This window comes from Podarcis pityusensis (genome assembly GCF_964106645.2).
Source record: "Podarcis pityusensis genome assembly, chromosome: 4".
Classification (NCBI taxonomy): domain Eukaryota; kingdom Metazoa; phylum Chordata; class Lepidosauria; order Squamata; family Lacertidae; genus Podarcis; species Podarcis pityusensis.
In genome coordinates this window covers 65972631-65997524 of record NC_138027.1, presented here as the reverse complement: position 1 = coordinate 65997524, position 24894 = coordinate 65972631, and the positions used below count along the sequence as shown (strand labels likewise).

Sequence of the window (24894 nt, the reverse complement as noted above, 5' to 3'; positions counted from 1 at the left end):
AATGTATGCAGTATACTACTTTGATTCAATAAAGCGCTTGCACAAAGCAAATGAAAAGTCTCATCTGACTCAATGGGGCTGCTGATATGATTACATTTAGCCGGGTCCTTGTGTATAATGCAATTTTCATATATAATGAGTTGAAGGAAAGAAGCGACAATCTTTTCCTTTTGCTTCCCACTCACCTTCCAGCTTCCTCAGCAGTGTCAGCACTTCTCAAACAGTGCTGAAAAGGTGGAATGCATCAGGCTGGGATGTATGGTACTTAGGCAACATTTTACTCTGTCAACCAACCCCCGTTGAAAGGCAGATGAGTTGACAGATTATAATTTTGCCATACTTAGTCCCCAATTGCCTTGGCAAAGCTTGTTAGGACAGGAGGTTTAAATTTGATCTTTCGTTTGCTCTTTCCATTTTGCACACAAAAAAAGGCAAAGTGGACTGTCTCTTCGTGTGTGTGCCCCCCCCCCCCGGTTTCTCAACGTATTCACCTTGGGAATATTGGGGATGTGGTATACACATTTACTAAAACACCCTGTAGATATATATTTTTAAGCACTTTACATTGCTGTGAAGTGTGTAAAAAGCATATTTGTATCATCAAGTACTGCAAAAAAAAGTAGGCACTCCTATTTAAAAATGTGTTTCCCTCCACCCTGAATGTTGCAATTATTGGCATTTATTTTTTTAGATGGGGGGCAGAGCGTCGAAAGGTTTTGTAATACTTCTGTTCATTGACTGCCATATTATATAGAAGCCTTTTAAACGAACAGGCAATACTCAGGTCAGTGGGTGGCATTCAGTTACGTTCTACTCGGAATAGAACTACCTAACTTTGTCATTATTAATTTCAATGGGTTTACTCTGAGTAAAACTTAGCCTAGTGTTCCTAGTTTTTGTTTATTTTGTTAATTGCTTTCTACCAAAGAATCTCAAAATGCTTTACAGTACAAAATTCATACAGCTATAACCCATCCAGCCCCATGCAGAACCACTTGCACACCAAACTATCCTGACCAAAGAACCACCTACTAACCTGTTTCACTGTCTTATTTGGATTAAGCCTCAGTTTGCTGGGTCTCATCCAGTTGATTACCATGGTCAACTCCCAGTTCAGCACATCTACCCCTACACCTCCTTGAGAAGAAAAGGATGAACAAATGGGCATGTCATCAGCATACTGATGGCAACATACTCCAAAAATTTGGATTACTAGGGATAGCCGAATCTATCAGTTTTGTCCCCCCTCCCTGCCCGTTTCTCATTTCTCCAATATTAAGTTCAGGTTCATCTTTAAATGCAAACTGAATCTAAATTCTTTCCCACCCCTATTGACCCCACTCAGCAGTTTCATGTAGATATTGAATAGCTGGAGAATAAGATTGAACACTGTGGAGCGCTAGACTGCAGGCTCTAAGGGACCAAACAGGAACCACCTTCTGGAATTCCCTCAACCAAGCAGGACTGGAACCAAAACATTACTGCCCACTCCCAACTCAGATGTTCTAGAAGGATGCTAGAAATATTGAAAACTTGTCAGTTTCGAGATCAAGAACAACAACAGGGTCACACACACACCCTGTATCTTTCTCAACAAAGGTATGATGTAACAACAGCAGTTTCAGTGCTCAAACTGGGCCTGAAATGGATGCAGAAAATCAGTCCTATCTCAGAGAGCCTGGCTCCAAGAGCCCTGTAATTCATTGCAGTTGCTTGGTGCAAGAAGCAGGCATTTCTGTTTTCTCATCCTTCTCATCCATTGTTGTTCTTTACCCAAGTCCATTAGACCTTTAGGTAAACCCACAACTGCATCAGCCAACACATTTTGGCTGCAAACTCTTCACATATAATCGCCTTCTGCCATCTACTTACTTGGAAATGATTGTGGTGGCAGGATCCAGACAATAGCCTGGACTTAAGGATAGAAGTAGGAAATTTGATGAAATCAACCCAAATTGTTTTTCGGTTTATCTTGCAGTAGAATTTACAGTGCAGTTCTGTGCACGCATTCATAGAAGTTAAGTCACACTGTGTACATGGGGCTTACTTTCAAGTAAAGTGTGTGTAAGATTGCTGTCTTAAGTCTTCCACCAACCACAGCGTATTTTGTTAGACAATATATAATGTGCTGTCCTTAGGCCCTATGCTACCATAGTCTCAACCAACAAGATAATTTGGCCCTCGCACTCAATTAGCGTTCAGGTTAAAGTTTGCTTAGGTACTGCTTGTAGCAGAAACCTCCCTTGTGTAGCACACAAAGCTATTTCGTGCATGGTACAGTAACACACCAGAAAAGAATTAATCTGAGGAGGAAAGCAGAAGATGGTTTCCTCTCTGAGCTGCGTGCCAAATGGAAAAGAACTCATAAGCAGGTTACTACAAAGAACAAGATAATTGCTCCCAGCTTATGTGAATGACCTGGCAGTACCTCTTGGGATGCTGAGTTAAAGTGATTATCTTTACATAAAGGAACTGCTGGGAATTCTAAAAGAATGTTGAATCTTTGGATTTGAATGTTAAGAAAAGCATATGATACCACAGGTAATTCAGTCAAAAATGATAGTCTGGTATATGAATGTATGGTACTTAATCGTGATAGTCATTGATGCATCCATCAAAACACGTCAAAATGTGGATAAGCAAATGCAGTAATGTTGAAATCACAGCAGTATAGAGCAGAGGTGAGCAGACTTCAAGCTGGGCAGATCTACTTTATTTTTAAAATTGTGACTGCAGGAAGGCTTCTGTTCACTTACAATTTTGGACCAGGGCGCCTCTGAGAATATGCGCAGCCCAGTAACATTCTCATTACCAGACCTGAACTCAGTTCTTTCACACGCAGAAGTTTCAAAACCTGAGAGTTTTGTTGTCAAAGCAGCCTATTTTTAAAAAACAGCTAAACTGTCACTACTATTTAAACCTCAGAGTCAGAAACTTGTCGATCTACTGCAAACCCCACCAGCATAGTCAGATCTACCTTCTGCTTGCCCCAAACACAGAGAAAGTATCGGAGTAAAAACACAGGAAAAACAACTCCACATCCAAATACATTTGTTCACAGTTTCCTTAATAAACGAAACAAAATAAAGAATATAAAGATATCAAATAACTGAAGGAATACAATGTTCAGAGTCACAGAGGTACAATAGATGTTTGTGCATACTAATCTAACCATTATAACACTTTAGTTAGTTTAAACGTACTAAGAAAATCAGAGATTTTATCATCTAGCTATTCAAAGGCTGGACTATGATCTCCAGTGCACTTGTGCTGGCTCAGGACATATGAAGCAGATGATTCTATGCCAACTTATGTACATTTAGGACAGCAGCCAAGATCTATAACATCTATACTAAGAGCCAGCAGTGCTTTTATCTGGTACAAGCAGGTGAATTAAGGTCAGGAAGGACCCCAAATCCATTTATTTTCACATCTGCAAATATTGAAGTTAGTGACTATTTTAGAATGCAATCAGATACTTCTCTAGGGACAAATTCCATTGGACTTAACGGGGCACTTCTAAGTATATATACGTTTAGGATTGTGCTGTTAATCACTGCACTGTCTACAGCTCATTCAACCCCCAATAGTTCATATGATTGGCTTTACCAAAGCCTTTTATTATTTTCAAACAGGCTGTGGAGAGATTGGGGGGTAGGGGGGGATCATCTAGAAATGGCATGGAAAAGAGTACAGTTGCTAACAGGAGGCACACAGCCAACCTTTGGTTAATGATAAGCTAAAAATCATTCTTGCAGTTCAGCAGATCATCATAACAGTAATCCTTTTCTTAGGCTTTGGCTAGGATCCAAAGAACCGTGTAACATGTTCCGTGATCCCAAGGAACATTATGCTTACTTTCTTGGAACAACAGCCCTCATGGCACATGACAAAAGGAGTTTCATAAATCAGTTTGTGAGATAGCATAGGATATAGCTATTCCAATAAAATAAACTTGTAAAAAATGCACTGTGAAGTCCTTTGGATCATAGCCCCTTCCAGCAACATTCTGGCCTTTCCCTCTTATTCCGCAACTTTTAAAATGGCTGTTTGGCATTTGCACACAGCTATTTGATAAAACACACTAGAAGATCAGCACCCCTTCCTCTGGTGCAGGGTAACTACAAACGCCAGCATTTATCTAGAAAATAAAATTCACCCTTTGAATTTCAACAAGAATCTTCACAAATTATACCAATTTAAATGCCCGACAGGCACGACTGGTGCTTACCTTTATACCAGAAAAGAAGACACAGAACCACACTTCTTATCTTGAGATGCATCTTTATTTTCTTTCACCTTTCAACTATGGCTGCTTATTGTGTGGCACAGCTTTCTCTGCTGAGATTAAGTTAAGCATAGTCTCGTTAAGCATCTTCCTCTTTTAGCTCTTAGGGGGTTTACCCAAGACACACTAATTCACTACAGTAAGCTACAATCAGCTTTGAAGGAAATATCAAGGGTAATGGTTCTTCTAGGCATCACAAAACATTTATTTCTTTAGAAACGGTTACCAACCACTTAATATTTTTAAAATTTCAAAGTGGTATTCAATTAAAAAAAAAATTCATTAAAAAATATAAAAGGATATATACTGATGGAACAGGAATTAGGGGATTCAAACACACAAAACATGGTTAAATCTTCTGGGTCTGACAGGTCCTTGACATGTGGATAATGTGAAAGGTCTAGGATTTTTATCTTTCTTTAAGGTTTTCACTTAACAAACACACACTGCTCTGGAGATGATACACACAACAGCTGAAATATGCATCTGCTTAAGAAATTTAATGGGCCCACATAAAATAACTTGCCATTTGAATGGAAACAGTTTAGAATGTGTTTTACAGATTAGAACATAATGCCCCCTACCCCCCCCCCCGGAGGCAAAAGGGGATGGACTTCCCTTGTACTCTAGGTTAGCTTTAATAAGCCATGATGGAGAAGCCTCTAACAAGCAGGTGGTCAGATGCACCACAAAGTATCCTGTCTCCACATTGACAGACTGCTTTAACAGGAACCGATCCCATAACTCTGGATTAAACGTTGAGCTGGACACCTTAGCTGTCACAACAGCAGCATCAGCCTTGCTGTGGAGCCGAGCGACTTTATCCTCAAAGTGTTAAAGTTAGATACTGGATTGGTTGTATCAACAGCCCTATGCTGCCTAAGAAGGTTGCAGGAGGAGGAGACACCATGTAGACTACTCAGAGCAACTTGGAGAACGAAAGTTATAAATGTAATACACAGAAATAAGTATTATCATTTATTCAATTTATATACACAGTAATAAGTACATACATTTCCACTTTGCTTAAGTTTGCCAAGACTCGTATCTACAAAAACAGATCAGCCATGGGTAGGATTGTCTGAATTATTATTTTTTAAAAAATAATAATTTTGATTAAAGATTATTTTGCATTTTGGTTGTGATCCTTGTATAATTGTTCTTCATTCCAAAGGCAGAGATACCTGTCTTACTTCAGTACGGCTCTTAATTCAGTAGCAACTGTGTAGACTTGCCTGTCGTTCTTTTCTGCATCTACAGTATAGTATGATCACATATGACCACAATGTGCCATTTTGTCACAAAACAGTCCCAGATGAAAAACGATCCCTTCATCCATGCCACACAGCTTGACCCTCCCTGCAATCCAGCCTCCTTTCTCCAATCTATTTTTAAACCTCAGTATCGTCGTGAAAACAGATCACAACTGCATTTCGCGCACTGGTGCCTTGCGTAAATGTAAAATCAGGCACACGACTCTGAGCTAACCTGATTTAGGAAAATTTCATCCTTCAGGCCCATTCACAAAGAATCCCTAAAGAACCAGAGGAAAAAACGCAGTCTTGCCACCTTCAGTTCTAGCAGTGCTGTTCTTTCAAGAAGAACACTTGAAGCCACCAATACAGTGAGAAAAATACAAATCTAAAAAAAAGCCAGAGAGCAAAGGGCGTGGTGTCATGTGAAGGGACATTGAGCGAACGCGTGTTGTGCGTTTCCTCAAAACCATGTACCATATAGGCCTTGCTCCCTTTATAAAACCGTGTTTGGGGCTGCAGCCTCGCTGATCTTAAAACGCAGAGCCTGGCGCAGCAGTATAGTTTTCAATCAACCTGTCCGTCCCCCGTCGTCCCCCCCGCTTCCTCCCTCTTCTTCCCAGGAATACGTGATCTTATGAAACAGGGAACACCCAGAGCAGCCTCTCTCTGTCGCATCCGCGTGGGACGCGCCTCCTGCGAGCTTCCTCGCCTCCCCCGCATCCTAGTCGCGGCTGCTCTGCATTTCTGCCGCACAGAGCCGAAGCGTGGGCGGCGGCAGCAGCCATGCAATGATGGCAGGCGCGAGCAGAACTACATTGCTTTCGGCCGCCTCCCGCTAGTTCCTTTTCGGGGTGCGATTCCCTTGGCAACCCAGAGGAACACGCGGCCCGGGATCGCGGCGTGCGCCAGCTTTTGCCTGCAAGCCAACTCATCAGCCTCTCTTTATTCTCCGAACCCCACTTTGCATGGGTGTAATGTGGGCGCAGTGCGCGTGCAGCCTACATGGATGGCAGCCGGTGGGATTAGGAAACCAGGAGGAAAGAGAGTAGCAGCATGAAGCGTGTTTGCGTTTCCACACGTTACAATTGCGTGTCCACCCGAGGGCGGAATCCTGCCGCGGGGGAGGGCGATCGAGGGGCGTCGCCGTCCAGTGCAGAAGCTGCTTCTCTTCCCTCCCACGCACTCTCTTAGTTCTCCCCCTTTCGACGGCACCTGGGACGGGTGGGAGGCTGCCGGGGCAATGATAAACGCGGCCTCTCCTTTTGGTTTCTGGCGGCGTAAGGAAGAATTTTCCTGCGATTGAGCGTTTGGGCCCCCTAACCAGCCTTTGTTGAACGTCAGCTGCCGTGGCTGAAGAAGTAGTGTTGATCAAGGGTGCCCCTGAGCGCGTGCAGAGGGCCCTCCCCGCGCCACTCTTAATAAGCGCAGCCCACGCCTGGGTGCATTCTCCCGGGGAGATTCAGATTAAGGAGAGGGCGGGACGGAGGCTCCCGGAGCTTCGCTCAGCTGAGCAACCCATTCACCTTTTTGGAATGCAAATAATTAACAGGCAGCAAAAGTGTCCGGAACTCAGCCATCATAAAGCGGCGACTTTGTGCATTGGGTATCCTTCTCTCTCCTCTCCCCTCCCCCCCTTCCTTTGCCATTAGTTTACCCAGAGGGGATTGGAGGAATGAGGTGAGATTTCTGCAACTCCCGGGGTTAGGACGAAGAAGGAGGCGCGGGGGTGGGGGGAGAGAAAGAAAAAACAACTTAGTGGTTCCACTGGGGCTCGAACCCAGGACCTTCTGCGTGTAAAGCAGACGTGATAACCACTACACTATGGAACCCTCACGACGGTTCCCTTTTCCGCCAATCTCCTTCTTCGTGGTGTCGGCCGTTTCCTGCTCTTGTCATTGGCTTCGCCCAGTGCAAGAGGAGACGCGCCAGGAGGAAGAGGCGGGGCTGCGTTTCCGCGGCAATGCAGAGAAGGGGGGAAAACAGGGTTTGCCTTAAGTTGCTTCCACGTATGAAATGTTTGTTTCCTTTCCTTACGCCGCTGCCAAAATAAATCAAGGAAAGAATTACGATTGTTGCTCACGGTCCCAGGGATGATTCCCGTGATTATTGGGGATAGATTAAAAAAAATTAAAAAGTCACGGACGGGCGTGCAGGTCGACCGGTATTGGTATCCGAATAGCAATGTTATTTAGCAGAGCAAGGCTAACCGGGTCTACTCGGAAGTAAGTCCCCTGGACATTAATGGGGCTTACTCCCAGGTAAACGATATGGGCTGCAGCCTTCATTATGTTTGGTTTGAGTCAAAAACAAAACTAATTGCACTTTCCTTCCTCATTGCAGCCTGTCCAACGCAAGTATGGTTTTTGGAGTCATTTAGCAAATTAGCCAATGCTTGCATTTCACAATTTGGAAAAAGAAGAAAAGGGCCAAGGGTGTGTATCAATGCAATGCAATCTATATAAGCTTCTCTCTTGAACTGCTCTTGGATTTATTTATTTGCTAGCCAGTATTGTTATTAGGTTGTATTATTTGTCTTTTTCTGCACTGTGCTGATTTTGGAACTTTTGTAGAAAGGAGTGGCATAAACTCATTTTAAAACTGGTGATAAAAGAGAGTCCTTCGCTTCAGCTTTAGAAAGAATACATTATTATTATTATTACTATTACTATTATAAAATAAATAAATAAATATACTGTCCTTAATTGAAGATCAGAGGGTGGGTCTCTACATAAAAATACAAAATGAGAACACAAAATACGATACAAAACCATTAACTGCCCCCATAACACCTTTAACATAGCATAGAATGTTTAATTAGCCAAAGGCTTGGTTGAAAAGGAATGTTTTTCACCTGGCGCCTAAAGAAATTTAATGAAGACACCAGACAAGCGTCCCTGGGGAAAGCGTTCCACAAACGGAGCCACTGCAGAAAAGGCCATTCTTGTGTTGCCACCCTCCATATGTCTTGTGGAGTGGGTGCATGAAGAAGCCTCAGAAGGTGATTTCAGGGTCCAGGTCAATTCATATGAGAAGAGGTTCTTGAGGTATTGGCACCTGTTGAATTCTGCACTAGCTTTCAGCTCTTAAAGGTGCAAGAAAGGATCCTGAATCTTTTATAAGCTACTAACCATTAGGAAGTGGGGCTGCCCTACTGACTCTGAAGGGGCTTTGCCATCTAGTGCAGAGCTTTTCATGCTGTTGACACTTTTTAGACATGCATCATTTCGTGACACAGTAATTCGGTTTTACTAGCAAACCAGAAGTTTGTAACATTTCCAGCCCTGGGAGGGGCGCGGGGAGCGTTCACGTGACACACTTAACGTGTCACAACACATAGTTTGGAAAGCTCTGATCTAGTGGAATGGATAGTATCAGCTCAGCTGCTTCACAGAAGGAATAATCTTTCTGTTTGACCCATATAGAAAAACCTGGGATGCAGGTGCAGTTTAGGTTGCCCACTCCTGAAATGCCACATGCTTTTATTACCAGTTATACATTCATGTAAAGGCCCACTGAGGAAGAAGAGAGATGTAGGTGTACGTATATTTATAATACCTCTGCCACATCTGTTTAAAACTACTTGACTAGAATGAAACAAACATAATATGAATTGGGGGTCTGTCACTCTTAACCCCCCTAGAACTTTATAACATTGAACCCAGTGCTACCATATAACTTGCATACAATATATGTACTAAAGTTATGATAAATTTTAAAAATTAAAAAATTAAAATATAATTCTGATCTGGAATAAAATATAAAGGAGAATGGGAAATGTACCCCAACAGACCCTACAGTATTCAGACTAGATTTCTGTCTAATTGCTCTTCCTACTGGACTGATCTTCCCATGGACTGCAAGAAGATCAAACCTATCCATTCTTAAGGAAATCAGCCCTGAGTGTTCACTGGAAGGACAGATCGTGAAGCTGAGGCTCCAATACTTTGGCCACCTCATGAGAAGGGAAGACTCCCTGGAAAAGACCCTGATGTTGGGAATGATTGAGGGCACAAGGAGAAGGGGATGACAGAGGACGAGATGGTTGGACAGTGTTCTCGAAGCTATGAACATAAGTTTGACCAAACTGCGGGAGGCAGTGGAAGACAGGAGTGCCTGGCGTGCTTTGGTCCATGGGGTCACGAAGAGTCGGACACGACTAAACGACTAAACAACAACTCTTCCTACTGTTAACCAATAACAATAACTTTAGTCAAGCTAAGGAACTGAAATGAGAAGCATTAGTTACAATGATTTAACAATCATCTCCATGCTATCCACATTTGTGGATAAAAGTGCTATAAAATCCTCAGGAGCAATAAATGCTGAATAGCAGATACTGTTGGAATGCAACAACATAAAACGCAATACCCCGAAGGATGAGATCTGTTGAGATACTCTTTTGCTCCAGTTTACCTTCGAAGTAGATTATGGTGTTCTGTCAGCAGAGGGCTGTCAATCCTCGTTGAGAGTGGAGAGCGTGCTCACCTTTCTCTAAATAAGGTGGAGATTTTTGAGGTATATGAGACTCTTCCTGCACTGTCCTGTGTGTGTATATATATGACTGCTGTATGTCAACTAAAGGTGTGGGGTAGTGGAGCCGGTTATGTTTGTGCATGCATGAAGAATTAAAAACAAACAGACTTTCCAGGGCTCAGAGGCAGCAGGAATAACGGAGGCCTGCCATAATTGCAGCCATATTGGGAGTAATGGCAGCGGCATGGCTCAGTGGTAGAGCATCTGCTTTGCATGCAGAAGATCGTAGGTTCAATCCCTGGGATTGGGAAACATACTATACGTGCTTGATATATTGGGAAGCCACTGCCCATCAGCGTAGAGAACCCTGATGGACCAGCGGTCTAACTCAGTACAAGGAAGCTTCTTATATTCCTTCAACAGCTTACAAATTGCTCAGTTCTAAGCCTTGTCCTTTATGGTTGGTATCTGACAGCTGCTACAGTTTGCCAGTCCCCCTTTTGCGTTTGCCTGGTTCATTTTTCATGCTGTCTTGATGACAAGAAGCTTCCAAATTGCTGCCCATCAAAATGATCTTCTTTCTTTCTTTTCTTTCTTTTTTCTTGAAGACTGCTGCTGTTCAGTCCTCAGGGAGCGAATTGTTTTTTTAAAAAACAAAAACAAAACATTATCATGAATCATGAAATTCTTCAGGAGAGATAAAAAGAATATCTGTACAAACATAGTATTACTCTTTTTTGTTGTTGTTGTTTATTCTCTCCTATCCTGTCATTGCTTTTAAAAAGCACTTTCTGCACTTACTAAACTGATGACCCTGAAAGAAGAATGCTGCAATGTAGCTTATGAATTTCAGGTTTAGCAAATAGTATAAAAGGTTTTGAATTTGTTCAAATGATGTAGAAACCATTTCTACTCAAGGAGAAACATGCTCATGATCTGCAGCAATATTTCACATCCCAAACAGCACTGATAATCTTTTTAATAAGCAGGGATTCTCTGTTTAACAGCTGCAGGATGAGTAGACACCAGTACTATGCCTTCTTCCATCACTACATCACCAAGCTGGTGGAAAACCCACCTGTGGACCTCTGTCTGCCATGCAGATGTTAATGGCACAAAGCTTTTGCTAACAGGTGTGTTAAGCCCAATGTAACTTGCTTTGTCCGGTTACCATATTGGGTCAACTGACTCTTGGACCACAAGGCAGAACTTTGTATGATGTGCGTGAGTGGTACTCCATTTAATAAAAGTTAATGTTTTAGAATCTGTAATGTGCATTCATTTGGCCAATGTGTAGAAAACATATGTCTAAAGCTGAATAAGCATTAGCTTTTTCTTGTTTCAATGTGCATTTTGTTCCCAATGACTGGCATCTATTACCAGTCTGTATATTTTGCACTCACTGTGTTAAAAGCATAGGTACGTTAGGAATATACATATGATTCGTTGGTGTGGGCTGCCTGCTCCATCTCATAAAGTAGGTACGGTATGTTTGATGTCAGCTAAGGCCTTTTGCTGCATCAGACTGGCATTACTACCACTCTGGAAACGGAGAGAGAGGAAACTAAATTCACTGCTGTTTCCTCAGGTTGCATGTTATCATGATCCCCTTTGTAGGCAACCTGAGATGTAGCGCAAGTCTTCACCTTTTTCTTGTTCTCATTATCTACCACAAAGGTAGACTGACATGTATAGATTAGTCCAAACAGTCAAGTAATAGATTTTTGACTCAGGGAAACTTCCTAAGTTGCATTCACTGTTGATTCAAATAGAACTGGCCCTTTAAGCCATATGGACTTTTAAAAATTGTGTTGATGATATATATCATTCTGTTGCTTTTGGAAACTGAAGGCTTTATGATGTGGTATTGTGTTACAGAGTGAGAAACTTGCAAAGTTATTTTTCTTCCCTCATTGTATTTTCCCTTCTAATGGTCCTCACAAGCTCATTGAGAAGATGCTGTGGAAATGGCCAGGCTGCCCGGGTACTGAGTATTAAACGGTCTCTGAAAATTTTATTAACTTGGAGTATGACCTGCATTGTCTCTGTCCCCCCCCCCCTTTTTTTTATAATTCTAGTGCCTCTTCCCATGCTTCACCAAACACTTTATCTTATGCCATAATGCTAGTTTGTGGTTCATTATTACTATAATGGCTGTTGCTGAGAAGCAGTTTCCAGTATGAAGCAGATAACTTTAGCCATCCACTTGTCTGCCTGAGATTCAGAGAGCCTGGTAACAACATAGGTTTCTCCAATACATCATTGTGCCTGCACTGCTGTTCGTAGCTGCAGAACACAGCTCTTATTTCTGGCTAGAAGGAGAAAGGAGCTGTTCCTTGATAAATCTTCTATCTGCATAAATGTAAGAGGAGCACAAATGAGAAGGAAGCTGGAATGACAATTGATTTTATATCGCATCCTGTACCCTCTGCCCAGGAAGAAAGCTTGTTTACAACACCTAGTAAACCTCTTTGCTGATGCAATGGAAGACATAAGGTAATTTCTTTGTGTACCTTTGTTTTGGTAGCTATATTTTAACCATTTGTTTTTATTTTTAAATCAATGTTGGTGGAGAGAAGCAGTGCATGATGTAACACAGATTGCCACTGCCGACACGCTTCTTTGCAATTAAGTCCATCTAAATAAAATTTAGTTACATCTAAATAAAATTTATTTCTAAATACAATCATTTATGATCCATAGTTTGGGCCTTGATTTTATTTCTTTTTAGTCTTTTCTAAGATCACAGACTCCAGAGTCACATATTGATTGCCTTTAGTTTGTTAGGGTTTTGTAAACTCCATTTTATGTTGGGGTAGAATAAATATTTAGCTGCCCACACATTCTTTCTGCCTGCTCATGTCCAGAGATACTGGGTGGCTAGAGGACAGAACTCCTGCACATTTAAAAACTCTGCAGAAGAAGGAGTTGTGGCAGGTAAAATTTGTCGTGACACCACACCAAGGTGCTGAGAGATGCTACACTCCTTTGAATTTCCTCTTCTGTACACCTGTTAAAGATACATGATCCCTCTTATCTGCTGCATCTGATCACCCTTCTCACAGAGTGTTGGTGTTGCAAAATAAAACTACAATTTCCCTTAAAAAGAATTTGAAATCCCAGCACTCCAGTCTCCAGAATTGTGTTAAATGTAGTCTTGGATCCAGATATGGGGTATTCACATATTTCCTAAACAATGCATAGTTCTTTCATGTAATGCATATTAACTGATTTCCGTCTGCACAATTTATTTATTTTCTAACAACCCTTCTGCAAACATGGAATTATTTTTCTCCTTCTTCATTTTCTATCAGGGTAGAGTGGGAAAATCATAGCCCCTTAGGAAATTGCTTACTTTTTAGTCATCCCCTAAAAACCAGAGGCATCTTTTTAATTCTTCAGTTTCAGCATAGACTTGGTCTTGAGTAAGGATGGGTAAATCTTATTTCAGTTTCTTGTTTTTTAAGTTCAGCTCACCACATTGCTGCATCAGTTTGTGATTTATTTATTTATTTATTTATTTTAAAATCCTCGTAGAAATTCATCAGCATTTTATTGTGCACACCTCCCATTATGCATATTTTTGCAAGCAAAGTTTCCTAATGTAGCACATTTTGTGTGCCATTTTCACTAATACACTTTTTGTACACTTGTTCTGGTTTGAAAACTGCAACACAACATTGGGGGAACTGCACATTTTGAAATATAGCTGTATTTGTTTGCATATTGTTTCGGGAAGTACAAGTTAAGAAAGTTTCCTTTAAATTGTGAACCAAACTGAATCTCTTCCCCATTCCCAGCCTTGAGTATAACTTCCTAAACATGACACTAAAGCTACCAGCTTTGTGTTTCGTTTGTTTTCCTATTACACTTCCCTTTGTTACATTACACACACACACACACACACACAAACACAACTTTAGCACTGAATATTTTTCATGTCTAAAATGAGTAAAGTTGGGAATCAAGCTTGCCTGGAAATCAGACTTCCTTTGCTTTAAAATTTTCTTCTAGCTACCTAGGATAGCTCAGTTGGTAAGGCACGAGACTCTGAATCTCAGAGTCGTGGGTTTGAGCCCCATGTTGGGCAAATTTTCCTGTATTGTAGGGGGTTGGACTAGATGACCCTTGTACCTTCCAACTCCACGATTCTATGTACTGAATCCTGTAGTGACCAGTAGGTGAGAAACTGCACATGCTCTGTTGCTGTCTCTTCAGTAATATTCAAGGAATGAATATAACATTCAAAATAGGTTCAAGACAAGGCAGTTTGTAAGTACAAACGAGGGCTGGGCACAAATGTCTTTCAGATTTCCCCACCCTATTTGTGGAAAGAGAAATGGTGGGAGGGGACTAACTTTTCCCAGGGAAAAGAGAAATTCTCCAATAGTAAGGTTAACTAATTAGCAGTGTTAGTAGGTCAGCGTCTTTCTTTTGCCCTAAAGTTGTTTTCCCCACCACCACTGCAAGTGGCAGCAGTAATACCTGTGTTGGCAACCTGACTACCATTTTGCATCTTCCACAGTGCCAGATGTGTTGTGATCAATCCCTGGATATGTGTGTGTATGTGTGACCAGAAAAAAATGACCCTTTTCTAGATGGGGTGAGAAAAAGGAAGTACTCTTGGCCAGAAAAATGTCTTTTGAGAAATATGGACTTAGTTCTAGACCAAGGAGCGGGCTTGTCACTGCCCCACCTGGTGAGACAACACCTTAGCTTAGCTCCTACCTCCTGTTTTGTCTCAGATTCGCCTATGAAAGCCCTTCTTATCAACCATGACAATTAAATAAGTACCTATATATTTAGAGAGAGAATACATTTGTATGCCAATGAGAGACAAATACTGAAGCTAGGAGCCACCATCTTCTGTTTGTTCTTCCCTGCATGCTTTGATTGTCAGCTGATCTCTTCTGCTTCAGATTGCTCCCTGCATTTTCAGGGTTCCCAGTTGTGGTAATAATTCTAAATACCTCCACCTAACACACACTTCAGATCTTTGTGAGGACTTTGAGTACATGCCCCTAATGTCCCCATTTTAAATGCACCCACATTGAATGCCTAAATTGGACTTCTCTCTCTCTTTCTCTCTCTCTCTTCCTTCCTTCTCCTTCTTAGTGTTGCAGTGCTGATGGTTGTATTACTTAAAAGCGTTAGAATAGACTTGCATAATACATCTAGAAGCTTCCCCCCCCCTCCGTCTGTTGCCACAGACACCGTCCCTATCTTGAAATCATTTTCATCTTGCTTTTGGCCGTCTGCTTGCCTAGTAATTGTAGTGCCTGAGCCAGACTGCAGAAAGGCTTTGTGCATTTTGAAAAACAAACAAACAAACAAACAAACAAACAAACAAACAAACAAACAAAGGTTTAATTGGGATCCTTTTGCTTCTTTTCATTCCCTTTGTTTAACATCCTTATGTTTCTGGCTACATGATTTATAGCTGGACATGGCAGTATGATATGTGTGTTTGTGCTCCACATTTACTTACATGTAAATCAGCAGCCTTTATCACCCTGTCCCCAAGATCAATGTTCCTGATGTATTATGGTGCTTTAGGTTTCCCCGCAGATGCCTCTCGCCTTTCTGCCTATGCTTCAGCTACTCTGGGTCTGGTAGTTCTTGACGTGGCATGTAACACATTGGGGAAGCACCAGTCTCTCTGTTTCTACAAGTCCAGGTGTAACTGCACAAGCCCACTCCCTTTGTTCTAGAGAAGCACCCAGGCCAGCAGCTCACTGTTCAGAATGTTGAGTGTTCTCTTCTAACATGGCTTCTGATTGGCTCCATCAAATCTCACAAGATGGGTACATTGATACAATGATAGAGGTTTCCACAAATATCCTCAAGTGTGATTTACAATTGTGCCCAATGTTTTCCACTATAATGTGGCTGCTTATGCTGGATTAGGCCCCTTTGGATCTCCTTCCTTACTGCCCCACCCCATAATGCAGGATCCCCAGTCAGGAGTGCTTGGCCAACAGTACCAAAAGCTGGAATGCTGTGCTTAGTGTTTACTGGCAAATCTCTGCACTGCCTTCACCGGTGCATAGATAACCTGGTTAATTATTTCTGCTGCTCAGCACTTTAGTGGCTAACAATATGGTATCTATTTTTGTCATGCAGTCTTCTCTGTTATTAGGGCCAATGGCAGGCGTAGTTTTCTCCGGGAATTGTCATTTACTGTTGCATATTGAGATGAATATAAAGATGGTATGGTTGGCAACACCGATGGCTTGAAGAAAACCATCGCCCATGAGGAAATATTAAATCAGCACCCCAGTCTCAACTGAAGTCATGGGATGTGGCACTTCTATTACGACGAGGCGGGTGAACAAATCAGAAAGAGGTAAATAACCTGTGTGTGGTCTTTCCATTCTCTGATGTGATACTTAAACAAACTTATTGTCTGCATTAATTTGGAAGATACTGATTGTAGATTGGACCATCCCAGGTGGTTCTGCTGGACTGGTAGGCTAGAGGACACACTATGAAGAAGACTCAAGAAGGTGTTGAGATAATATAGCCATCAGTTCTCTGTTTAAAGAACCTCTCCCTACCTGATTCCCCTCCATATGGTTTTAACTGCAATTCCTTTCAACCTCTGCCAGCATATATCTACTTGCTGGAACTGATGAAAGTTTAGTCAAAACCATATGGGACCAGGCTGCTTTAAAGCATCAAACCTTGGTGCCTATTTTGAGAGTCTTGGTGCAAAAGGGCACAATGTATATTAACATCTCTTAGTGCTCTCCCAAATGTTTGGCCAGGGTGTTTCTTACTATCTTGACAAGAAAGGTTTGATTAAGAGAAACTTCACAGACATGGTACGTTTCCAGTGTTAAAATGGGCTCTGTTGTGACATGCAGGGGAGGTTTGAGAAGACTTGAAGGTTTAAGAGACCAGCAAGCTGTAGTTTTATATTTTCAATGCTTTTCTTAGTGTATGGAACTCATTCTCCTAGAACTCCTTCTCAACTGCCAGTCCAATGCATATAAAGCCTGGAATTCTTGCAATTACTGTAAGGGCATTCAGGAATACCCAACAAGTTGTTTGGGCATCTGACTACTAGCCAGGATCTGAATATCTTTGGGGCAATTATCTCCCTCTAAATTAGACTCAACAGGGGTTCACGAAAAGAGGAAAAGAAAAGCAACCACTTACCAATTTCAGGGTGCAAAAATGATAGAGTGCCTTTTAGAAGCATCATTTCCAATGAGCTATTGTTGGGGGTGGGGATGGAACCTAGGAAAACTGCCACCACATGCAAGGGCAGCAAAACAAAAGCTCGTGGTTTTGTTTGTTTTAAACAGTCACTACCTATAATGTCCCATCATCAATAGTCATTGAGAAAAGGTTGGTGTATCTTTCAATTTATCATTTATGTTTGAGAAAGTCTGGGTTGAATTCGGGATGAGAAATAAAAAGGAAAGGAAAATTCTCCACTGTGAAATTGACCTTGGCTGAGAATTCCATGCCATTACTCATAGGTTTTATTCTAGTCTGCCATCAGCATCTATTGTTTTGGTTGCCCCCATCAAAACAGATTCCCCCTCTGGATACCGTTGCTTAAAATCTCACCAGGAGACAGATATTTGTACCTTGTGTAGAACACAAAAGCAAGTCTTTGTGGAAGGAAGACAAAGTGATGCATAGAATTGGATTTCAGGGCCTGTCTTAGACTCAGCTAGGCCTGAAGTGACAAACACAGATTTCAATTCCGTTTCTCAGCCATCAGATGGATTGGAACCACACTCGCAACTTATCATGGTTTACGTCAAGTCAACATCAGTCATCTATATCAGTCCTGTTTCAGTTCAGCAATGCCATCTCTCTCATACACTTTCCTGTATCTCTTCTGCAACATCTATTTGCTTCTTCTGCCATAGCAAATAGATTCTGGAAATATTGACTGTTCCTTTCGGGAATAGCCTTGACTGATGTCATTGATTCTAAGTCTCTAGAGTTTCAATTAATTGTCTTAATAACAAAGCAACACTTCTACCTGAGTGAGAATTGCAATAATCAAATCAGGAGCTGTGATCAGTGTGATGTTCCTGTGCCAGGACTCGCATCTTAAAGGCAGGCTACTACTTGTTTAATATCATATGATCTATGAATCTCTCAGTACCTTATTTTGGACCATATAGCAATCACTTGCACACAGTTTGCCTGGAGCTGAGTCTAACTGATGTGCAGTTCTTAGGCACTAATATGGTGGTGCTATTAAAATACTATCAATGCTTATTTTATAGGTAAACAAATGTTTTAAATTTTGAAAAACCCAAAAATAATTATCTACAACAATTTTTTTGACAAATTGTACTCAGAAGCTTCTGCATAAAATAGTATTTTACAACTGTGTGCCTACTGTATAATAACATTCATTTTTCTATTGTAAAAAACTTGCATTAGTAAATAATAATGCAAGCACTATTTGCTTTATGACCTCATAATGCCCTTCCCATTGTTTCATGCAAGTTGCTATGACCCAAATACTTGGGATTTAGCAAAACTGGTACTCCGGGGCACACATTGAAACAGATTTTGAGCTGCTGTGCATCACCTGAGACTTTAACCTACCGTACATTTGTTTATATCGAATGATATTTTGTGTGTGCGAGCTTGAAAAATGTGTTTAAGATATTGACCCATGTGACTTTCATAGGCTTCTTGGCCTCAGAAGCTTTGGAATTTATTGTACAGCTGACAATGTTTTTGAGCTGTACAGCAATGCTTCCAAAGACAATCCTAGCTTTGTATCCCCTCCTAAACCTTCCCAGTATTGCCCCATCTCAGGTGTATTAAGGGAGGAGGAGCATGCGTTAATTTAGACATCTGGATACAAATTTAGAAATAATTACTTCAATTGAAATAGAAACACACAGTGAGAAAAAAACTTCCCAGGTGGCCCTGTGTGCCTGACCATCTGCTCTCCAGGTGCTAACAGCTGATGAACAACTTCAGCTCTCCCTTCTTTTGCCTTAAACTGGACCAGACAGCCCTTCAGAGAAGAGGACTCTCAGGAAAGTAAGAAGAAACCTGCCTAAACCAAGAGTGGTATGGTCCATCATGCTGTTCCCATGGTGGCCAACCGGGTGACTGTGGAAAGCTTGTAAGCAGAGCATGGGCACATCAGCACTCTCCTGACCTGGCTGGGACACATGGAGAGCACCAGGCTGCAGAAGGTGTCTCTGCCATGAGATTATCTCAAACTTTAAATGCAGGAGTGCTGGTAGGGTTAAAAGGGGAGCCATGATTAGCCTTCTGCGTTTTAGAGCAGGTGTCACACACAGCATTTTAGAACCAAAGATCCAGAGATCTGCATAACTAGTTGTGGACAGTTAATCTTCTCTTTCTGGCCCCTTCATGTCTTGGCAGCCATTAAAGCAGCTGTCCTGATTCAAAGGTGGTATCGCTCTTACATGGCCCGGCTGGAGATGAGGCGGAGATATGCCCTGAGTATCTTTCAGTCAATTGAATATGCAGAAGAACAAGCACAGCTACAGGTTTGTACTCTGTGGATTTTTCTTTGACGCAAACTGTTAGTGAGGTAGAACATGCCGGCTTTTCAGATTATATTCATCACGGATAATGTAGCTTGTAAATTTTTATTCCCTCTCACGGTTGATGCTTAAGTTTTAAGAAGATAATATAATATAATTAGTACCATGCCATTCATTTTTTGAAGCTGGTTAGTATCAGGCACATCTACAAACTGCGAAACATTATTTTCATTTATATCAGGCCTTTTTTAATAAAAAAAATAATGCTAATTTTGAATTGTGACACAAGCAAAGTAATGCACGTTATCATCTAAAGACACATACACACACATCCCTGGTAAGACCCTTAAATTTAGAGCCGGCTTTGCTCAACTGTGTCACTGTCCCTATCAATGGAGATATAAGAGGCTTGAGATTTTGCCAGGGTTGTTACTGTATAGATGGAGCCAGCGTGCTTATTTCAAATAAGGGGAAGACAAAGTAATATAATCATTTCTGCTTGTAAACTAACCGATGTCTTTTCTTATTCAGCTATCTAAGTTTTTCACATTCATGCTGGACCATTTTACTAAGGCCAATGAAACTGATCCAGGTAAGGATTGACTGAATACGTTTTCAGAGCAGTTACATGTGCGTATCTTGTAAAAAAAAATGGCGTGTGTATGTGTGTGTGTGCCAGTGCAGCCAAGAGCATATATGTGTGGAACTACTTATCTTTGCACATGTACCTGTAGCTAGTTGAGGAACTGTATGTTTCTCAAATCAGAAAAACCTGCATCTGTGTAGCAAATGCAATAGCAGTCAAATGGTCAATATGACTGTGCAGATGCAGCAGAAGTGGCGTGGACAATGCCAGGATACGATGTAAAAGAAAAGAAAAGCATTTCGAACTACTTATGGATAAGTAGAAAGACTAGGAAAACAGTTTAGGAAGGGGGGTCCTATGCAATTAATGTTTGCTCAGGAATCCGGGATCAATATAAACCAGGGGTAGTCCACCTGGTCCCTACTGCCCACTAGTGGGCGTTTCAGGATTCCAGGTGGGCGGTAGGGGCTTCTACGACACATATTACTGCAGCACTGGTGGGCAGTAAGGAAATTTCCCCATCAAGAAAAATGCATTAGTGGGCGGTAGGTATAAAAAGATTGACTATGCCTGATATAAACAATTATTTCTCTCCATCTAAAACTTTTCCTTTTTTTTTAAAGAATATTTTTTTTTATTAACCGACCAATCACATCAAATCAAACCAAATTACATAAATTCCAAATTACACAGCCGAATTTTAAATTTTTGTTGGGGGTACCCATATTTCAAGTTCCGAAGGGGATCCAATCAACTTCTTGCTTCTTACTGCTGTTTTAATGTCCACAAATCTAACCTTATGATGTTCACAGTACTATCCAGTCCTTTCTTATTGTTTTTCCACATCTCTTGTTGTTATTTTCATATATTTTTCCTTTCTCTTTGTGACCTCTGATAGTCTCCACAAGCTGGTTAGAACAGTTTGTAATCTTGCATGGATATTATTTTTTTTATCCAGTAGCCATATCCAGACGTTTTCCATATAACATCACTTCCATACATCGAAACAGTCTTAGCGTCATTAATCTGCCTCCTTTCTCAAAACCTTTGAGGAGATTCACCAGGAATGCAGTCTGAAAACAAGTCTGTTCTTCCTCCCGGCTATAAATCCTTTGGCAAGATGGCGACTCCAAATTAATTGCTGTGCCATTCCAAAAGCTCTTATTGCTTCTCGATCTCCATAAAGCATACTTTTGGTTAAAGTTTATCTCCACACAGACCTTAATCATCCTGCTTGGGTCAGTTCAACCGACGATTCTAATGGGGAGGGGTTCTTGTAAATCACATAGAACGAAAGTAAAAAAGGTTCCCCCCCCCCATTCAGTCCCATTGTCAACATACCCAGCCTTTGGTGTATCTTCATCGTAAAATATTCCTGTTTCTCCAACCCGTCGTCTTCTTTCGTAGAGGTCACTTAAATTAGCAGACTTCACTCCCCTTCTTCACTTGAAATATGTGCATTTGCTTCTTTTGTAATTAATTATTCCAAATTGCTGCAGCTAGTGCGCGATCAGAGACAGCATCCAGGAGAGCCGAGGTCCACACGGGGGCATTCTGCCTAGGGCCCTCACCCCCTTCTTTTGAATTAGGGGGTGATTTATGGGCACAGCAGGCAAGGGCAGTGTTCCCCATTTCCTTGGGGCAACAAGGGAGGCTGCCTATTCCCATAACAGCCTCTTAATTACCCTGTGTGGGTCGGAGAGATGGTATTGTCGGCCATCTTCCAATGCGCCCCTAGTGGCCCCCCCATCTAAAACTTTTCCATTGGCATCTCTAGTGGAAGATTCATGGTTTAGTCTGAAGGGGCAATTAGGATTTTTTTTTAATGGAAAGAAAGCAGACTAGAAACATACCAGGATTGGAAAAATATACAGACCGTTGAACAAGCAAAGACTAAAGTGAAGATGGCTCCACCTAGATATCAGTATCTGCACATCGGGACTTTATGAAATGGACTGATCAGAAGCCAGGAGATTTAGAGAGATAAGACTTAGGTGGAATCTACACACATGTTAAATACATTGTGAAAATGCTTTTTAAAAAATCGTTTTGAAATATGCATTGAATTTGCTATAGCTCAGTTACCATCTAGTGTCACAATTGTATATTGCACTTTACAACACTTTCAAAACGTTTTATTTGCAGCTGTATAGCTGAGTCCTGAATTTGAAACAGTTTATATTTTAAAATGTAAGAAAATAGTCTATAACTATATGCTGAGATGGAATAAACATATGAATAGAGAAATCCCAAGAGAGGCATGGCAATGTCTGTTTGAAAAGGGTTCAAGTTTCTCGACAGCTATGATCCATAAATAAATTTGCTTTAAGATTGTGTTGGACTTCATTGAAAAGTAAAATGATCAGTAAGCCAGAAGAAAGTAAGTCCTGGATTTATCCATAAGTAAAAGGTGATTTTTTACCATATGTCATGGTTTTGGTTTTTTTTTAAAGCAGTCGTATTGGCAAATGGTGGTGGGAATTATGAAGGAAACATTTCAGAGACAAAGAATTAACTGATGATGTATCGCTATAAAATTATTAGAGAAGAAATGGCCAAACTGGTCCCAGTAGAAACATATATTGAAAAAGAACTGGGCATAACAGAAAAAGAATCAAATTATATGCTGCCATTAAGAGTTTAAATTACATGGTATATATGAAATTGGCTTTTAGAATGCCTCTTATATATTGGTATATGTAAATGTTATGTACATATTATGTATATATTTGTATGTGTGAAGGTATGTGGGAAAGTTTTGCTTTCGTGTTCTGTAATGCCAATTTTTCAAAGTAAATAATATATATTTTTAAAAGACTAACAATCCCATTTTTCAAATAGCAGGGAGTGCACATTTGCAATGACTGATGCTGAGAAACCAGGGAATGTGGCTCTTGTTTGGGGTTGTTAGCAAGGAAGCCAATAAATAACTCAAAATAATGTTTACTTTTATGAAGCACTCCAAATTCTTATCACACTTAGCACATTTCAATTACAGTGTGCTCTTACGCAGAAAATGCCTCTTGGGGCAATATTTGTTCCTGACAATATTTTATAATTGTGATTTTAATGTAGGCTGCTGTGACTCAGTCTGTTTGCCATAGTCCTTGTTCCTTTATAAGTAATTAGTGGTTTTCCCTGCACAAGCTGGCATGTCCTCCAGTAAATGCCAAGGTTGGTTGATAGTTTTCTTTTAAGCCATACTTGTCGAAGCTTTTCCCCTGTGGGAATTGCACATATCATACACAAAGCATAGGTGAAACATTATTCTTTAGTCCTGTGGATGACAAAAGAGCCCTGAGTAGGAAATATTACCATGAGTAGGAGGCATGGAGTCAAGCACACTGGCTCCAGCCGAGTGTCTCCCACTTCCTCAGTTATGAGCCTTCCCTTCTTGAGCAGAGAAGGTCTGAAGAGGAAGATCGACTTGTGTTTTCTTGAACCCGAATTGGACCTCATCACAATCAGAAGCCCTGTGGTTGTGGGTGGGAGGTTTATCGCCGAAACATCTGTACAGCAAAACAATAAGATTTCAGCAGCAATTTAAAATTCTCCTGTCAAGAGATTTTAACATAGACATAGATGGAAGAATTGACACTCAGTAGGGAGAATCGGCAATTAATAGAGGTAAAGTTAATATTAAAGGGGGGGAAACATGGCAGACATTTACCAATAATAATAATAGTTCGGGATCCCCTCTTGGACTTTTTGTGGGGAAAAGAAATGAATGACTCTGAGACACTTTGACTTAAAATAAATATTGTTTAACAGAAAGTGGAGAAGATCGTGGACTGAATGTCTTAAATAATCTTTCTTTTAAAAAATGTGACTGGCAGATGGAACATCAGAAGTCCTTTTATTTTTCTCTAATGTTTCTTCCCCTTTTATCTTTTTACTTTTCACTCTTTCTCTTGTCTCTCCTTTCTTGTTCCTTTCTCTCTCTCTTTCTCTGCCTCCTCTTTTTGGGAGTCATATGTTTGGGATTGTGTACTCATGTGGGTGGTAGATGTTTGATGGAGAGCCCTGGGTGGGAGACAAGGAAATGTTGGTCTCCAAAGGCAAGAGGCTGGAAGGAGAAAGGAAGGTGAGAGCTGGAAGGGCTGCTACCTTCTGTGGGTGGTGGGGACTGAGAATTGCCTTTAGGAGAAGACTCCATATTTTACAGGATCTGTTTGTATTTTTTGTACCTTTCTTCGTACTGTATTGTGAAAAACTTTAATAAAAATCTTATTTTTAAAAAAACACTGCTCCTGTCACTTTCCTGATAAAGGAAAGGGCAACCAAGGAGGTTTCAATGCCAAAACTGGGTCCGCAGTCAGAACAATACTGAGCATGACAAAGCTCTTCCTTGTTCTTACAAATGCCCAAAAGGTTCTTTGGATTTTAGTGTCTGTTATATATGTCGGCATTATGCTGAATATATCATCAATTTAAACAAATGTTCATGAACTCGTTATCCAAAGGCACATTTGTTGTCAACTAACTAAAATTTTGTAAGTTGCTTTTCTGCTTCCTTTATAGACGTCAGCTCTAACTTTTTCCCCACCACCAGTGATTATACAATGAGAGAATATGAACAGACCATTGAGGTCCCTGCCTCCTACTACGGGCCCCACCTTTGTTTCCCCCTCACTGTTGCTGACACTGATGTTCTTCTTCAGGCTTTCAAGCACCGACAGGCAAGCTCAGACCAATGGTTAAATGGATTTCCCTTTTATTTTTATGGTCTCTCTAAAAGTGTCAGCTGATAATCGTAAGGGTATCTTAGACACCATTAAGACAGCAGGG

At 41.0% G+C, this 24894-nt stretch overlaps 2 protein-coding genes across 6 annotated transcripts in view; one reads left to right on the top strand and one right to left on the bottom strand.

Annotated features, from left to right (window-relative positions):
- Nucleotides 1–14291, bottom strand: part of RS1 (retinoschisin 1) — a 32431-nt gene extending 18140 nt beyond the window's left edge. The window contains exons 1-2 of one of the 3 annotated variants that reach the window (XM_081001677.1): nt 14152–14291; nt 4232–4341 (exon numbers count right to left, since the gene is read on the bottom strand). In XM_081001677.1, coding sequence (XP_080857803.1) covers nt 4232–4283 — 52 coding nt within the window. In that variant the 5' untranslated portion in view covers nt 4284–4341; nt 14152–14291. Of the gene's footprint in view, nt 1–4231; nt 4342–13372; nt 13486–14151 lie in introns of those variants that run through there. The other 2 variants (XM_081001676.1, XM_081001679.1) reach the window with 2 other exon arrangements.
- PPEF1 (protein phosphatase with EF-hand domain 1) overlaps nt 12035–24894 on the top strand; it is a 42004-nt gene continuing 29144 nt past the window's right edge. Inside the window, exons 1-5 of one of the 3 annotated variants that reach the window (XM_081001633.1) lie at nt 12035–12513; nt 16157–16363; nt 19396–19523; nt 20052–20112; nt 24628–24785. In XM_081001633.1, the coding sequence (XP_080857759.1) occupies nt 16312–16363; nt 19396–19523; nt 20052–20112; nt 24628–24785 (399 nt within the window). In that variant the 5' untranslated portion in view covers nt 12035–12513; nt 16157–16311. Of the gene's footprint in view, nt 12514–16140; nt 16364–18773; nt 19045–19395; nt 19524–20051; nt 20113–24627; nt 24786–24894 lie in introns of those variants that run through there. The other 2 variants (XM_081001632.1, XM_081001634.1) reach the window with 2 other exon arrangements.